This window comes from Squalius cephalus (genome assembly GCF_949319135.1).
Source record: "Squalius cephalus genome assembly, chromosome: 19".
Taxonomy (NCBI): Eukaryota; Metazoa; Chordata; class Actinopteri; order Cypriniformes; family Leuciscidae; genus Squalius; species Squalius cephalus.
This window is the reverse complement of record NC_137140.1, coordinates 24,105,651-24,124,272: the sequence shown is the minus strand read 5'-3', so window position 1 is coordinate 24,124,272 and position 18,622 is coordinate 24,105,651. Positions and strand designations below refer to the sequence as shown.

Here is an 18,622-nt window from a genome sequence, read left to right as displayed (position 1 = left end):
TCGCTCACCCTCATGTTATTCCAATCCTGTATTACTTACTTTCTTTTGTGTTAAAACAATTCTTTTGTCCATACACATTGCTTTGGACCCTATTTGACTTTTATTTTATGGACAAAAATAGTTGAAACATTCTTCACATTATCTTGGTGTGTAAATGACGACAGATTATTTGGGTGAACTATACCTTTTATGAGTATGAAACAACCCATCCTGGATCTAAATCTATCTCAAATGTATTCATGTCATGCAAGTAGTTTAAAAATAACACAGAATTGTGTTGATAAGATGTACATTTGCTTTTGCATAAAGCTGCCTCCACGCCAGCAGGTGTCAGGATAAAGGCATTAGTATTACAATTCAAAGGAGATCTGAAGAAGAAAAATAACCACAATTAGGTTTTTCTTAGTTTTCAGATTTATTGATTTTTTTCTCATTTTTAAGTAACATCTGTGCTTTATTAATTTCATATAAAAAAAGAAAGGTACAAAAAAAAGGGAAATGGTTTATTCTAAGAGCAACCTGACAACACCGTTTAGGGTAAAAATAAAGACGTGATATCGATGCATTGGGGGTTTGGTGTGATCCTAAGACCGTCCGTCTATCTGTGGAGCTTCACAGGTGGTTCTGATCAGGCTTCAGGCACCACCACCACAGTGTGAAAGACCTACATCATGTCGTCATGGCTGGAGGTCAAAGCTATTAAACCAGGGCTTGAACAGTTAATATAAATTGTTTTTACACATGAGTAATTGGGTTTTTATAGGCCTCTGATTTCACTCGATCTGTTTATGAATGAAAGTGAAACATATGGACTGAAAGTGGATGGTGCTTCCAAGCTGTTGAAGCTCTGTTGATAATTAGTCATTTGAGCGAAGAGAGCAACAGGAAGCACGGACGCTTTTGTCCATGAAGCAGTGTAACGGGATACGTGGAAGGACTAGTGAAAAAAATTGGACGTTGTGCGTATTGCCAGGGTGAGTTGGGTGACTGTAAATATGAGGAAACGTCTAAATTGGAGTTTTACTCAGAGCTGGGAGAGGCGGCCGAGTCCATCTCATCTGCTTCAAGGTCATGAGGAGATGCAGGCTGTCCTCCTTTCACTCTCTTCCACTTCATCCGTCTGTTTTGAAACCACACTTTCACCTGCGAATAAAAACGTTGATGCGTTAAAACTGTCTGGAAATGATTTTGAGAATAAATGTGCACTCTCTTGAGTGATTCGAGATAATTCTGCAGCCAGCAAATCAAGAGATTTGTGACATTATTTCTGACGGCTAAGCTCTGAGGAACGCAAGTCGGTGACCCCTGTGCATCTCTTTCCCCGTGGAAACACAGGAACACGGACCATCTGTTCCCACACTATTTTTACATGCTCCTTCTCGACTGAATCTGTCTGCCACTCATTTTTGAAAGCAAAGTGTGGCAGGCGGCCAGGATCTGTAGGATGCATCGGAAAAAAGTGGAGAAAGAGTTGCAAAGGGATTCGGGAGAAGCCCAGAGTTGTGCTGGGATCTGGCATGTGATTGGGATTGGGCCTGGGAAAACAATCAAGGACCAAGCTAAGTGTGGTCTGAGCTTAACTAAAAAAAAAATATTAAAAAACAGCCTAGTCCGAAATCGCTGAAGAGTGAAGTCAGGGATTGATGGGATGACGGCTCTGCGTTGTTATTGTCAATCATTTTTCACATAGACTTATTTAGACTTGACGAATGAGTGTTTTCTTTGCTGTTTTCAGCCAAAAATACCATTAAATCGAAGTATCTATTGTACCTGTCTCTCAGTGAGGTCAAGGTTGACAGCGATCTCGTAGCGTCGCAGGCGGGTCAAGTAGTTGTGGTGGGTAAACTCGGCTTCCAGCTCTCGGAGTTGCTCTTTGGTAAAGGCTGTTCGTTCCTTTCTAGCCTTGCAGTTCGAGTCTGCCTTGAAGCTTGAGTCCTGAATATCTGGAGGATACAAAGGAAAACAAGACTAGTTAGCATTAGTTTTGTGATCTATGGTAGTTAAACATTCGTAACAGGTTTACTTAAAAGAATAGTTCACAAATTAAAAAAACAAAACTGTGGTATTCTGTGGAACACTAAAGAAGACATTTAGAAAAATGTCTTGTGTTTTTTTGTCCTTACAATGAAAGTCAATGAGGTCTATTGACTGTCATTGTGCAGACAAAAACAGTTTTCTATCTTCTTTTGAATCTATCTTGATTTTAGAATAAATCATGCTGATTCTGGAGTGAGTTAATGATGACAGCATTTTCAACTATTCCTTTCAAGAAAGGAAAAGGCCTAAACTCAAACGCAACACTGAAGTTCAGTTCCCCCAGGAGCGGTGTGTGTTTTCATGCATGTTAACTTTAAAACTCTGTCTGCATTAAAACATGGTTACAAGCCGTTTTGTGGGCCACACAGGGCAGACATTTGCACAGGGCTCAGTTCAGATCACAGGGTCCTTGAGCCCCAGTTAAAGCATGCTGGGAGTTTGGGGGTTGTCGAGGCTACAACTGACCACAGAGGACTCAAGTTAGCAAGGAATTCACCGGAACATTGTTAAATCCGCTAACAAAAGAACAAAGGCTTGAATGAAGTTTAAGAGTGTGTGTGAGTTTGTGTCCTATAATTCCCTGACACTAAAAAAATGTTTTCTTTCAAAATCCACTCTTTTAAGAGTTACACGCAAGAATGATGATTTACGTTACACAGATTTGTGTAAGTTTAATTAGTTATTCCAACCTTGTGAACCCTTGTACATTATATTAGAACCGGTAGCACTGAAAGAAAGCTGATGCAATTTCTGTGAAATGACTTTAATTTGTCAATGTGAGAATTCGTGCTTCGTGTTCGCCAGATCCCGGCCAGACTATGAAATGGACTGCCAGATGTGAGTGGGAAAGTGAGACAAGTACTTTCTCACATATGGCAACCTGTAGCCTCTGTTCCTTTAAGAAGGCGCAATATTATCGTCATTAAAGTCCTGTTCATTTAAATGCACTGCCGAGGGTAGTAAATGGAAAGGTGGTGGCAGGTTGGGGGAGAAACACCTGGCACTGTGGGTATGTGCGTGCTCCAAAAAAACAGACTCCAATAAATTTCCCCAGCAAAAGCCCATAAACATTTAGGGAGCAACCTCCCCTCGGTGGGGTGTCTGGTGGGCATTTGGCATTTTATGTAGAAGGCGCTAAAGTCATTTGTCCAAATTAAGTCAAAATGAGTTGACAAGCTTAATTTTACATCAGCAATTGGTTGCCAAACACATTGGAACAGTCAAAATGATGTCTGTAAACTTGCTCAACACATGCTGATGCTTAGATCTTTAAAAGACAACTGACGAGCAGTAAAAAGTGAAATATGAGTATGTCATTCAGTCTCTTATGCTTACCAAGGCTGCATATATTTTATTCAAAATAAAAAATAAAAATACAAAAAAAACAGTAATAGTGTTTTCTATTAAAATATTTTTTTAATATAATTTATTCTTGTGATGCAGAGCTGAATTTTCAGTATCATTACTTCAGAAATCATTCTAATATGCTAATTTGATGCTAAAAACTATGCTAAATGCTAAAACATTCATTATTAATGATGAAAACAGTTGTGGGCAATTTTTGTTTCAGGATTCTTTGATGAATAGAAAGTTCTATTTCATTTATTTAAAATAGAATCTTTTGTAACATTAGAAACATCTTTACTGTAACTTTTGATCAATTTAATGCATACTTGCTGAATAAAAGTATTGATTTTCCCTCCCAAAAAATTCATCCATCAAATTAGCATATTAGAATCATTTCTGAAGAATCATGTGACACTGAAGACTGGAGTAATGATGCAAAAAAAAAAAATCAGCTTTGCATTCGCAGGAATAAATTATATTTTAAAATATATTAAAATAGAAAACAGTTATTTTAAATTGTAATAATATTTCACAATATTATATCAATTTTGTATTAAATTGCAGCCTTTGTTAGCATAAGAGATTTTTTTTTTAAAACATTAAAAATCTTACCAATCCCAAACTTTTGAACGGCAGTGTATATGTTTGATACATTATGTATGTGAATATATATATTAGATATTAAATATATAAGACTGTATATCCTAAACTGAAATAAACGGCAGACTTGTGATGTAAGAAAAACAAAAATGATGAGCACATCCTTCGTGATTCAGAATTCATTTTGGGAGCAAATATCACATCTGTTTACAATTTCATGCAATCATGAGTGTCTGCTTGTCATTTCAGGTATAAAAAAAAAAAAAAAAAAAAAATCTGAAAACATAATCACTACCAGATTTGATTATCATATCCTAGCCAAAACTTTCACACCTTGTGTCTTTCTATAATTTACCCCAACATTTTACAACAAATTCTGTCACATTAATGCACGCTTAAACCTCAGCCTCAGTGATGAATATTTTCATGATGGTGAATTTCTCTCCAGTCAAATGGAGAATGTGTTCTGTGGAGATCCTGTTACTGCTTAACGACAGGAAAATGTCAATGGATAAGAATGTAGAAGTGGGATCGCAGGCAAGTTATATTACAGACGTGGTCTGGCTTGTTTCGACCGCAAGTGATGTAGGGTTACATTAAGGTAACACAGAGAAGGAAAGCGTATATTTATTCCCCACATTAGACTATGAGGCCTGGATGCATTGTTGTAGAGGGCCTGGTGATGGATTTGAGCGAATCATTTTTAAACGCCACTCATAAAATGTATATTGTCTTGCTGTTTTGGCCAATGCTATACAAAAGACTATTGGAGAAGAGATTATTTTCCTTCATCCCAGAAAAGCAAAGCTGTCTCATTTTCCACAGAAAGGCTGAGAGATGAAATTAATGCACCAGATGTGCCACAAACACTGAGGTTCACTTTTCCTCCTTTCCGAATAGTGTGAAATTGCAAGTAAGGAGAGTGTTCATTACTAAAATTATGTAGATTTAATCATTTCTGGACCTCATTATTGTGGGAAACCTAAAATGTATGATATTAAAAAGGGAATTTTTGGTCAAAAGATGGGCTCAAAACCTTACATTTTGATACGCAGAATACTACTGCGGTGCTAAGGTCGTTTTAATAATAATAAAAAAGATCTATGATCAAAAATGTCAGTAATATGACACTTCTGATACTAGACACATCCAGGTGCCATTAGATTCATAAACAGTTCATTACCATTAAATCTGATTATTTAGTTGACTTTCATATATTTGATTCATTATAATCAAAATAAATGTTTTAGAAAATCAGATCTGGGTTGAGATAGTGTGACAGATGTTACTGAATGTCAAAACTGCCGAACTGATTATTTGAAAACAACAGCAAACACTATGAAGCTGAACTTTACCTAAGAGCCTCCAACAATTGAAGGAAACAACTGCAGAATAATAACAGAATAATGTGTTAAGGGTCATCCTTCATGTGCACGCTTGCTGTGAGGAGTAAAAGATAGAATATCTTAAGTAAAATCTATTATATCCTACAACACCCCTAAACAACAGTCCAAAATCTAATAATCCTGTCATCATTTACTCATCCAAAACCTTCTTTATTCTGTAAAACACAAAAGAATATAGTTTGAAAAAGTGTTTTTTGCCTATACAATGAAAGCCAGTGGGGTCCAGTGTTGTTTTGGGCCCCTATTGACTTTCATTATACCAACAAATACATTTTTCAAAAATATCTATTTTTGTGTGTTCCGCAGAGGAAAGAAAGCCATAATGCCATAATGATGACATAATTTCAGTTTTTGGACAAACTCTGATCACTATCACTACAGTGTGTTTAACCAGATACACTCTGAGCACAAACCTACCAACCCTCACACTGATTTTAGATACTATCTTAGATGTTTTACATAATGTGCTGCAATTTCTGAACAGGCAAAAAAATGAGAATGTTCAAACGAGCCGGAGTAAACCACTTCAACCATCACCTCGTGTCTCATTCCCTCTTGCCTAAATGACTCACCTGTGATTTCTCTTTTCCGCTTGGAGCTTTTTTTCTCTGTGTCGACCGCTGGCACACTTTGAGGCGAATACTCTCCCTCTAGACATGCTGTGACTGCTCCAGGCAGCCTGTGTCCCCCTTCACTGTCCATTTCAGCTCCCACTGCTTCTGCCGCCCCCTGGCACGGCTCCTGCCCTCTGCCTCTGGGCTCACAGGGAGAGAACTGCCACTCCGTCCGCTGGTACCCGCCGTGCGTCTCCGGATACAGTCTGTCCTCGCGAGGATAAGTGTGCGGCGCCGGCACCAGGCAGGAGCTGGAGAAATCCGTGTAGGCCAGGAAATCGTGCTTCTGGTGCAGGGCGAACGGGGCCTGCTGGTAGGGCTGCAGCCCGGCCCCGGACCCTCCCGAATGAGGGCTCCTGACGCAACCCCAAAGAGCGCCGCCCGTGTGAGGGCTCCGCATGCAACTGCTGGCTGGCTGATCCATGCCGAAGAGCACGCAGCACAGAGTAGGTGTCCTCAGAGATGCAGCTTTTTGGGTTTGGTGCAAGTCAACCTGGGAAATATCCACTTCAGCATGTGCAAACAAACACCTCAAAGTCCACCTTTGTAAAAATCAGTATGAAAGCAGACACCTTCCTACAGCGGCCACTCTGGTGTAACACATCAGCTCACACGCTCTCTGTCTCTCATTCAGCTTTCAGGCTGACCCACTACATCCACTCTCAGCTCTACAAGCTCTTTTCACAGTTCTGAGGAATTCCTGACAAGCAGTCCCTCCTCCTTTTTAAATGCTTAGGTGGGAAAGAGTAGCAAGTTTATGGAGTGTAACGTGAGCTTGCAGAGGAGGAGTCCTGCGGTCCACATGTTGGTACCCCCCAACCCAGCCCTGCCTCATATACTATTAATCATGGGGGATTTTATATGCACATCTAATGGGATTTCCAGGTGCTGGCTTTTAAAGGAACATTGTCTGTAAAATATAAAATGAACACCCACACAGGAAAGTTGACCGGATCCTTTTTAGCTTCTTTTATCCCCAAAACCCCCATTTTCACTTTTCCAAATTTTTGGTGGGAACCGCTCAGTTCGGGCCACGCTCTACCCTGGCGTATTGTGTGTTGTGGACGTGTGTGACGACTGTGGACACAGCCAGGGATTTCTCTCACACTGACTTAGGCGGTGCTTTCTTCAACACCTCTCGTGCGCACAAGCTCTAATAGAACAAACACACAAACATGCTGTCATTCATTTTAACACCAAATTAGTCTTAACTAGCGCCTTAATTGTCTGAATAATTCATATGATAAATAAAACATGGCTCATTTTAAAAATGCTGTGTAAACTGTACGTAAACAGAACCACATGATGATGTTGAATAATGATCAGCTTTCCATAAATCAATTTCCAAAATTACAGTTTTACACAATGTTTTATATATTGTTGTTTTTTTAAATGTCTTATTAGCTCATCAAGGCTGCATTTATTTGATCAAAAATACAGTAAAAACAGTAATATTGTGACAACTTAAAATAACTGTTTTCTGATTTAATATATTTCTGATTGCAAAAATGAATTTCCAGCATCATTACTCCAGTCTTCAGTGTCACATGATCCTTCCGAAATAATTCTAATATGCTGATTTGGTGCTTAAAAAAACATTTATTTTTATTATAAATGTTGAAAAATATTGTGCTGCTTTATTTTTATTTCATTTTTTGGGGGAAAAAATTATACACTTTTTCAGGATATGAATAGAAATTCCAAAAGACAACATTTATTTGAAATAGAATAATAATACTTTTTAATGTTACTTTTGATCACTTTGTGTCCTTGCTGAATAAAATATATATTAATTTCTTTAAAAAGAGTCTTACTAACTTTTGAACAGCAATTATATTATGGTATACTGTATACTTGCATATAATCTATACTTTAAAATAACAATAATCATTATATTTGATCATTATATATATATATATGATTCTAAATTCATGTTTCAGATTGGAAGAAAATGTCAGAAATATATATTTTAAACAATGGCATGCTTGGTTTCATATAAATGATCACTGATAATGAAGTCCCTGCCATTCATATTATATAATTGTTTGCAATCATGCAAGCAGTGTATGATCCAAATGTGAAGTCATTTCTCCTGTATTCTAGTCATGTGTTTGCTCTGCCAAGCACTCTATTTAACAGATTTCACTTGACATTTCAATGTGTTTGAGGTTGGAATCTCAAGTTTTCTCTCTCTACGCGGTCTGTATAACAAGTGATGGAAAGCAAACATGTTCAGTTGCATTTCTAAGAACTGTGGTCTGTGGTTATTTTTATTGTTGCTTTGCTTTGTCCTTTGTGTGATCCTGACATTTGTGAATAGCACAGCCTTCACCCCAAACTAAAGCAACGTAATCTTTAAAAGGTCTGAGGTAAGACTGCAATCCTTTCCCTTTACCCAGCAAATAGCTGAGCCATGAAGCATCCACCTCTTTACTGGCAATCTGGTCCCTACCATGACCACAGGGGGCTGGGGTTAGACAGCATTTGCGTTTAGATGGGCCATCTGTGCGAGAGTTTTACGTTTTCTTTCTGTGTGTGTGTCTGTGTGTGTGTGTGTGTGTCAGTCCACGCACATTTTGGGTCTTGAAGTAGTCACTGCTCCATGCTTAAACCTGTTGCCGTCAGTCGGCCGGGGCAGGTTGGGGGCAAAGAGGGTGTTTTTGTGTTTTCATTTGATCCATCTTCATGACACCAGAGAGAATAAGAAGGATGAAAGAGAGTCCTAACGGAGCACCGGCCCAGGCCAGGCTTGGGTCAGAGAGCAGTGGGAGAACAGAAGAGATTCAGACCCTGCTGCTGAACACTTCATTTACTGCTTCCGCCAAACTGTGAGACACACTCTCACACACAACCAAAACACACACACATGTGGTGCTGAACTTTTGTTTGAACTGAGATGACCATCAAGTGAAATGATTGACAGTAAGGATTTAAATACATTCTCCTTAAAATACTTGCAAAAACATTTCTAATATTAGCCTACCTAAATATTTTCCAAATGCAAATAGCTTTTTTAATATAAAAAAAAAAAAAAAAAAAAAAAAAAAAAAATATATATATATATATATATATATATATATATATATATATATATATATATATATATATATATATATATATATATATATATATATATATATATATATATATATATTTGCAGTTAATTGATTCCACTGTTTTCCCCCCAAATACATATGTGAAGAATTACCTAGTCTGACGCAGTGATTAAATTTTTCTGATGACACTTGACACGAAGTCTTTTGTGAGTTGAAGGAAAAACTAAATCGTGCTGCCCTCTAGTGGTTGTTGAATACAATGTTATTCTTAAAATCTCCCTAGTATTTCATGTTCAGTAATCACCATATAAGTTTTTCTTTCTTTTCATTTTTCTTTTGCATTTTTATGCTGTCGTTCGAGCAGAGATTTGAAAGGTATTGATAAGTTTGGAAAAGACACCTTAAGTTTGGCCTATTTCAGAAACAGTGAAACATTTTTTTTTTTTTTTTTCATTGCAGCCTAATTTAATACATTTTGGAAGCATGTACCCTAAAATCTGTTACTATGCCTTTGGAGAATTTGTGAAAAAATGATCTATTTTGTGGTAAATAACATATTACTTTAGTTTACATTTTTATAGATACAGGTTAAAACCAGTATGGATGGGCAGCCAGAAATTCTATGTTTCCATGTTAGACAGGTTACTATATAAAAACATTTTTATTTTATTTTTTTATGTGACTTCAGTCTGTATTGGCAGATATTTCATAAGTAATCTTTCTGTTTTTGATATTTTATTATAATGCTGTAGGGGGGTGAGAGTTGACGATTGCATGTTAGCAACACTATAAAAAGTAGCCTATAAAACAACACACACACACACACACACACACACACACACACACAAATTGTGAATTCGTTTTTAACTGCATTTAGCTATTTATTCAATATTAGTGTATTTACTGTATTAGCTATTAATACTTATACTTTGAATAGGCCTAATCAATCAACTTTTCGTCAGGTTCGCCATGTTGGATATCTCGATTTTTCGGCCGAGTGGATTTGGAAATAGTGTATGAGTTGCGACGGGGGGAGCGGGTCGACGTGGAATGACAGTAAACAAGTCTGTTAAGTGGTAATGAAGGATTTTGCAAAGTTATTTTAATATTCGGTTGTATAGGCTACATAATAAGTCGCTATTACACAGGCAACATAGTTCACTCAAGGTTTGCTTTATGCATAAAAACAGTTATTATTCAGTTAAAATAATTGATGAAAATTATATTAAAATGACAAATTTACAAATGACAAAATTATAGAAAACTTTAGAATTATTTTTCCCTCTTGAATGCATAACATGGAAGAAGGACCTAATTGGCGCACTATGGCTGTATCCGAACATGCATTGATCGGCTGCTTTATGAAGACGAATCAGGGTAGCGCCATATGCAATTCTTGACAGGAATGAAATAGAGGCCGTGAGGGATATAATTACAGTGCGTTCATTAGCGCGGGAAGGGTTGACTGTATTGTAGCCTAGGCCTACTGTTGTTTATCATAACGAATTGTCCAAAAAATCCACAAAACAGTTTTAAAGTTGTGAAAATTACGTGATCCAGAACTTTTATAAAGTGCGTGCCATTGTAAAGACTGTTGTGGCCAAACCTGTCGCCTTCACCTTGTGGTGGCTTGGATTTCCAAGGGGAATCGATATGCATGTTTAGATGCAAGTCGGATATCGGATCTGTATCTGATTTAAAACCACATTTGGAAGTGTCTCAGTCAGAACGGATGCGAAAAAAACTTCTTTTTTTTGCCAATGTAATATCTATCCCTCACAAACTCGTTATCATCTGCCTTAATTTGAATATGGCGTCTAAATTGAAGGAGGTCCATGCTGCCTTGGAATCAGCTTGGTTTACCAACTGCCATAAAATATAAAAGAAGAGGAATTTTGCTCAAATTGATATATTGGCATAATGAAGATGTCCCTTTGGAACAGACTTGGAGAATGTGTTGAATCTGTGGTGCCTTAAAATACTGCCTAGGCAGAAAGCTTACTAGATTTTGTAACTAGGCCTAAATGGTGTCTCAGACCAACATTGTTTTCTGTAAGCATCACTTCAACTTTAATGTTCTCAAGGGGCTGTGTCTGAGTTTGCTGGGAAGAGCCGAGACTCCTGCGTGGCATGTTCATGGAATACCTTCCTGTGGATCCCGTCCTGTCCCAAACATCCAAGGGCAGGACTTCCTGCTGTGCGGCTCGGGGCTTTGAAACCGAGGTCCAAACAGCTCTCCAGAGAGTTCTCAGGATCAGGCTTCCACACTCAACAAGCCAAAAGGGAACAGCCGTGGAAAACACCTCCTATGACACCAGGCATGCTCCAGTTTACATGACATGCACACTCACACATACGCAAACACCCTAAACTTAGCTCTCAATACTATTTTTATACTCTTTTGTGTTCACACTCTTGCATATAAATGCGCTCACATTTTTGTAGAGACTACATGCTGTATTTTTATAGACAAACACCTGATTTCCCAGCAGCATGTGTTTCAGTTCCCTTTTTGGTAAATTGGTTGATTTAATTTAAAACTTGTCTCTTTGAAAAGCGCATTACTCATGATATGTTTTTCACGGTCTTTAATGTTTCAGTTATGGGAGTCAATAGGGAACATCTGCAAGTTCCTGATAATTGTCTTAGTCATACGAGGATGGTTTCCAGAGGTTCTGCTTAGCATTTGATGTACTTTGTCCAAGATGGACAAAGTCATACTTTCTATTTAAACAGTGACTCAGTGTGGTAAAAGAATAATGTTTATATAAAGATAAAATGTGTGTGTGTGTGTGTGTGTGTGTGTGGTTTGAGCAGTTCACAGATCACTATAACAAGTTTCATCATTTCTGCCATTATGGTGCTTGGATTTAAGTCTTTTCTCCACTTTAAGAATATCATAAAGAGCTGGTCTTCTGTCTGTTTCTGATTTCCAATGTGTTGTGTTAACATTTGACCAATCCGTTTTTGCTTTTTATCAGAGAAAATATTTAGTCAAAGTGCTATTGAAGCCACAGGAACAAGCGACTCTGGTTGTTGATGTGACTCACTCCTCAATCAAAAGGAAAAGCAAGGGAGGAAAGACATTCCAGATGTCAACAGTGAACTCTACACAGCTCCGGTCTGTGGCCACAAGAGCTTTGTGTACCTGTCCTGCTAAATCCATTATGAATCTCCTGTACGGGGCTTCACACAGCCAGAGAATTCTCGGAAGCCTTTCAATCAAGTGTGTTGCTGCATTGCATTGCTCTGCTGCTTTGTGCCAGGCTTCTCCGGAACTTTCAGAATGTGACATTTACGTTAGATGCTGTTTAGGAATTCCAGTAGCCAAGGTGTGGGAACCGCACTGAGCCTTGATGCGGGAAGCTGACTGACTTTTATATTTCTTGATGGTGGATACACTGCAGATAGCATTGTGAGAGATTTGGACCTATCGAAAAAAGTTTGATTTCATGATTCCAACTAACAAATGAAATGGGTTTTAGATGCAAGTTGTTCTAGACTGAGGTAAGCCAGATGGAATAGTGTAGGGAGTAACAAATAGCAGGAGGTTTGGCTTGCTTCAAGAGAGCAAACGCTCCATGTAGGTCTCTCTGGACTTCTCTCTGAAAGCCGCAGCAGGCGAACATGTAGCGTGTTGAGTTTCATGTGTAATGTTTCAGGAAAAGGCCTTTTTTATGAGACCTGAGGTCTTGCAGAATCGGTTGTACAGCTAGCAATGGTAGCTGCAACTATCCAGATCTATTTAAACCAAATCTTCAAGGCCGTTTGAATTGAATATGCTCAATTAGTGACAATTGGGAGTCTGTGTGTGTGTGTACATTGTGTGTTGGAATGGATCAGGTGATTTTTGGAAATCTGAGAGTTTAACTGTTTCAGCTAATTCTAAATCTATTGTGAAGAGCAATACGCTTCATGCACCTTTCAGAGTGACTTTGAGATCCAAGTATGAAAGGTCAAACCATGTATAGTAAGTAAATGTAAAACCATCATGCTCTATAGCAGTTGGAGAGCCCCGAAAAACATGATTTCATTTCCGCATGTGGCATCACGTACTGTATATGCGTTTCCTCTAATGAGTATTGATATGCGGTGTGCAGCGAACAGGCTGCGTTATTTCTCTTTGCGTATTCCATTTGATGTCCTGCTTTTATGTGCCAAACAAAATGCACTCTGCAGACTATCATGAGACCTCAAGAGTGTCATGTTTCATTGTCTGAAAGATGTTGAACAACAGCCACTTACTTTAAGAGAAACACAAATCTGAGAAGCAAAGGGCTTTATTAGAGGGGAAATAAATGATCACAGGAATCACTCTTGTAAACACAGCTTGATATATGTATTTATTTAGTGTGTTTGTGCATGTGGAAGAACTTTATGATTTGTCTCCATGAGGCATAGGATGGATCAGTTATGAAGTTGTAAATTTGATAGTAAGCACGTAAACTGTTTTGTTCATCATTTTATATTAATTTATGTTCCTGGTCAATGATTGTTGACCTATTGAATGTGTTTCCAGCAAGTTCAGGTTAAGTTCTATTAACAAGCCACTGTCAAAGCTTTTCTCATCAACTGCATGTAAATGCCGTCCTCTTGTGATCAGTACTGGTAATGCAAAGAATTGTTTCCTCTACATTTCTGATCCACATTTATACATGTAGTGTGGATCATAATTATATATTATCAGAATACATTTTTCATAATGTATCTCATAATATATTATTATTAAATCATTAAAGTATCTAATTTATAGATATTGTAGGCATTCAGCAAGCTACTTTCATGGATCTCATATCACACCTCATACTTGCTTTCTCTGTCATTGTCTTATGTCTCGGTTATTGATTTGTGTTAAAAATGATCTCATATGCCTTCAGTTTTATTATTACTTTAATGTTGTTGCAGTGTTTGCTAGGCCTAATGTTTTTTACGTTTTTTTTTTACGCTTTAAGATAATATTCAGAAAAATTATATATAAAAAATTCATCACAAATCAATATTCAAGTCCATGCATGTATTATTATATTAATATATTATATTATATTATATTATATTATATTATATTATATTATATTATATTATATTATATTATATTATATTATTCATGTAGATTAATTTAATGGGACCACTATAGAACCTTATTATAGTTCATGTGACATATATAGGGTGATGTTCTTTAAATAAATTATCTTCAAGTGCATGTGGGGTCATTTCTGAGAACAGCACAGTTATAAGTTCCAGATGAGTAGGTGTTGAAATGCGTGTTTAATGTGATGTTTAACACATTTATTGATTCTCTGGAGAGATCACTGGTTACCACAAGCGAAGCAGGGACAGATGCTAATTAGATAATTGGACAGATTAACAAGATGGATTGTTGTTGTCATGATCAGTGACGTACTTTCATTATAATATGTTAACGTAGGTCACCAGGAACATATGTTCAGTGTGTCCCTGTGCGAGCTTTCACTGTTTTGTTACAGGCATCTGAACTCAAAAGTATCTGTTATAGGCTGTTTCATAAGCATTCTGGCTTAAGCATTGGGTAATAGATTTATTTGCTATGTTATAAAGCTTCAGAAACAGCAAGGTGCTGGAAAGTATACAGCATGATCGTGCTCACATGTGACTTTTGTTTTTACTGACCCCGCACCCCACCCCACCTTCGTCTAGGGTGACCTAAATTACACCACCCAAGAAATGTTTTCACAAGAACATCTGTCTTCAATTTCACCTAAACCAGCCACAGCCATCCTGATCATTATTCACAGACAATGAATGACCCGTGTATTTTTATGTGACTCTATTACATTACATCATTTTCGTTTATATGGCCCTTAGATATACCTATTGATAGACACAGAACATTGTGCAACATTGAGACTGAGTCTATGCTGGATATTGCTCCTTATTACAGCCAAGATTTTGGCAAGAAGAAATACATTTAAAATTTCTCCCTTGCCCCTCATTTGTACTGTTCTGAATTTGGCCACTAGTGGGAACTCTATGACTTTCAGTTCAGCATGGTTTCTTTTTCTGGGTTTTGTGTAGTATAATTATATTAAGTGCCCAAAATATGAAGCCACTTTCACAAATAAGCTTTAATAAATGTATGCAATTTTTATCTACAAAATTATCCACAGAAATGTGTCATGCAATGCAAAGTTTTAGCATTGGGATTTTCTTTTTGTGGTAGATATTTTTTTTTTTTTTCTGTTCACATCAGAATATTAAGAAGTAAACCCTTAAAAGTAAGATCCTCAAGCTGTGTTTCTCAAGAGTGAACATAAATGTCCTCTGAAATCTAATTCTTTGTAGTATACTGCAGTGCATCTGAGCAGAGTGAGTGGGCTACGGCCCCAGCTGTGAGGTTCCGAGTCTGTAAGCGGTCATGTTTGTGCACCGGACTCTCCTGAGCATCGTTTCACGCATGTCTGACCACCTTTTCCACCATGCCAGACTGTCTCAACACCTCTGAGTCTCCTTGCTCAACATGGGACTGCAGTTTCAAACGTTAGCCACGGCGAACGTACATCAGTAAATCAGCTCACAGCCATAACAGATGCATAGAGGACCTGTTACATAGTCACTTGAGGGAGAATGTTAAAATGTCTGATTGTGTGCGAGTGTGTTTACTGTTCATGCTATGGATGGAGACACAATCCCCATGTCCAAACCTACCTACTATATATTTTTAAAAAACAGCTTTTTCCATTTTGGAAAGTTTACGTTTTAAAGTCCACCTTTAGACATTAAATGTATCCCTTTAAAATCAAATTTGATCTCCAAAAATGAATGCTTGAATGCAACTACAGTTACACCCTCGTCTCATTTAGTATGCGTGGTTCTATGAATATTCAAATTAGCCCCGCCTCCACTCACTTGCACCAGCTCAGAGATCCGCTCGTTGAGGATCACACATTGACGTGATTGGTTACAAGTCAGAAACACCACCGATTTCAAACTGCTTTTATGGGACTGTCTTTGTTTCACTGCAGTTTTAATGAGAAAATGCTCTGCAATGGTGTTGACTTATGAATTTGCTCGTGGTTTGTCTTAAAGCATATTAAAAATACCATATATACTTATAAACAACACTAAAAGCTTGATTTTCACTTTCACTTCATTTCAGTAAATTTATGTATTTTAACATTAGTCAAATAATCTCTTTAATTGTCATCTTAAGCTAAATTATCAATAATAATAATAATTATATATGTGTGTGTTGAGATATTTGTGAACATTTCTAACTAAAATGACTGCTGCAATCAAGGTTTTTTGCTCTTTTATGTGATGGGGTGGATATTTGATCATGGTTAAATGAAATCTTGTCGAGCATAAAGTTGAGTCAATGTAGCAATGTTAAGGAAGAGTGGACTCATCTAAAAACTAAAATTAATTAAAAAAAAATGTTTTTATTAAAAATAATAATACATTTTTTTTTAATTATAGTTGACTATAACTTTGGGTTAAACAAGTGTGAAAGATTAAAAAAAAAAAATTGTCCACTTCCTAAAATGTTGTAGACACAAATGATACTCCTTTTAGAATGGCGTGTGTGTGTGTGTGTGTGTGTGTGTGTGTGTGCGCGCATGTATTTAGAGCCTCTAATGAGTTTCCATGCTGTATCCCAGCGTAGTGTGTATTCAGTAGTAGAGCTCAGCATGAGTTCTCTCTCTTTCTCTCATTCTCTCCCTCTTTCCCCAGGGTCAACCTCCTTTCACTCAAGCGTGTCTAACAAGGAGGAAAACAGAAGAGACACTGCCCCCATAAGAAAACAGGACATCTACACACTCTATCAAGTCAATGACAGCTCCTACAAATCGTCTCCACATCCTATTGCAACTCTCTATACATCCTTTCCCTCAATCTTTTCCCTGACTATAGCAGTTTGATCTTTATTCTTGCAAAAAAAAAGACATCCTCCCATCCATTCTCCAATGTTTTGACATTATCCTCTGTTCTCTTTCCTCATCGTCCTTCATTCAGTCTTTAAATAATCATATAACAGGCTTCAATTGTGTAACACCCTCTTACGTTTTTACACATGTCTTCAATACGTTAATATAATTTGTGCAGGACATGTTTGTGTTTTTTAAACATTTGAACCCTCATCAGAGGGTGTTGAGGGTGTACGACACCTCAATGGCATCCTCATGGGGATGTGTGTACAAGCGCGTGTTTACATGTTGCTTGTGGGTTGTTACGCGTGTGATAGACAAGACTCCCCTCTGCCTCAACCCACCACACTTTCCACCGCTCCCCCGGAACGTAAACAGTCTGCACCATAGGAATGTTATCCCAAACCCACTAATTTGCCTTGATTACATTAATATTTTTTAACCGAAATTGCCCTTTTCCCCTTCCTATTGCATGTGTTTGTTTTTTTTCTCTCTCCTTCTCCTCTTCTCCTGCCTGTTCATTGCATTCTCTATTAGGACTAAATTAGAGGCCATTAGCTGGCAGACGGATGCCCTGCAGTTCCGGTCTGGCTGTGAGCTGGAGCTCGGGGTATTGTGGGCAAGACGGAGTAACTCTCAGGAGATCCTTGCTGGATGGAGTCACACCGGGGTAAAGGGGGAAAAAGAGGGAGCGAGGTAAAGATAAAGAAAACGATAACGAGTGAGTCAAGAGTGAGTAATTGCTGCTTTCAGGCATGAACAATTTCTTGTACTTCCTCCTTAAGCTGTCATTGTCTTGGCCCGTAGATTAGATGAGGTATCATCATGAGAACCCAACATAGTTTTCGTCAGAATTCTACCTGATAGCAGGGTCTTTTTTAAATTCCAGTTCAGTTTATGAATTTGCTTTTGAATTGAGGCTGCAAACATGATGCAGAATTTCAAATAAATTGAAGTTTAAAGAAATGCATATAACTGTCATTTTAACTCAAAATGCGTAGTTTGCAATGACAAACTTCAAAGTCCCTTTCAAGGAAAGGCTGTTCAATCAGCAGCCATATTTGCAACGCCTCCAGGCAGTTATTTCGGGCATCCAAGATCAAGTCTTATCTACTTGAATGGGAAAATCCTGAAACCTTAAAAACGGCTTTGCTGAATTCACAATTAAATAACATATTTCAAATCAGTTACAAACATATGTTGTTAATCCCGGGACAAAAATGTTATCTTATTCCTACCCCTAAACCTAACCCTGCCCATAAGTTATCCCTAAAATCATACGGAAATGAGCTAACCCTGGTTGCAAGCCTCCAATGCAAGCCTTACAGTTGACATAAACTGTAAACTTGTCCCTCAAATCTGATTGGTTGATTGGAATTTTGGATTGGTTGATCCAGGAACATGTTGTACTTGGTGAAATCATGTTCACTGTCTCAGAACACTGACTGTTTCTATAGCAACCGGAGCTTTTAATGGCAGCTGCTGTGATGCGATGACTTTATCAATCAACGATTGGCTCCTTTAATTAGAACGTAGAACTTATTCCACCATATTGCGCATTGCACTTTCTCCCATTCAAAAGTAATATTAGTGCACCGTCTTTCTATATATAAAGTCTTTGCAAACTTTCAGTAAACTCCACATCATGTCATTCCCATTCA

General features: G+C 37.7%; 1 protein-coding gene across 1 annotated transcript; it reads right to left on the bottom strand.

Moving 5' to 3' along the window:
- Positions 1-679: 679 nt before the first annotated feature.
- On the bottom strand, positions 680-6,734 carry meox1 (mesenchyme homeobox 1). The gene is made up of 3 exons (XM_079851637.1): positions 5,963-6,734; positions 1,771-1,943; positions 680-1,143 (listed from the first exon to the last, which is right to left on the bottom strand). Exons 1-3 carry the CDS (start codon positions 6,426-6,428, stop codon positions 1,021-1,023), a joined length of 762 nt encoding a protein of 253 aa, XP_079707763.1. The 5' UTR covers positions 6,429-6,734; the 3' UTR covers positions 680-1,020.
- Between the last annotated feature and the right edge of the window lie 11,888 nt (positions 6,735-18,622).

Excerpts from the sequence above, each read along its gene's own strand:
- meox1 (XM_079851637.1), bottom strand. The coding sequence starts at position 6,428 with ATGGATCAGCCAGCCAGCAGTTGCATGCGGAGCCCTCACACGGGCGGC. Across the intron at positions 1,944-5,962 it reads GCGGAAAAGAGAAATCACAG|ATATTCAGGACTCAAGCTTC; the intron begins GTGAGTCATTTA and ends TGTATCCTCCAG. Across the intron at positions 1,144-1,770 it reads TTGACCTCACTGAGAGACAG|GTGAAAGTGTGGTTTCAAAA; the intron begins GTACAATAGATA and ends TTTTATTCGCAG.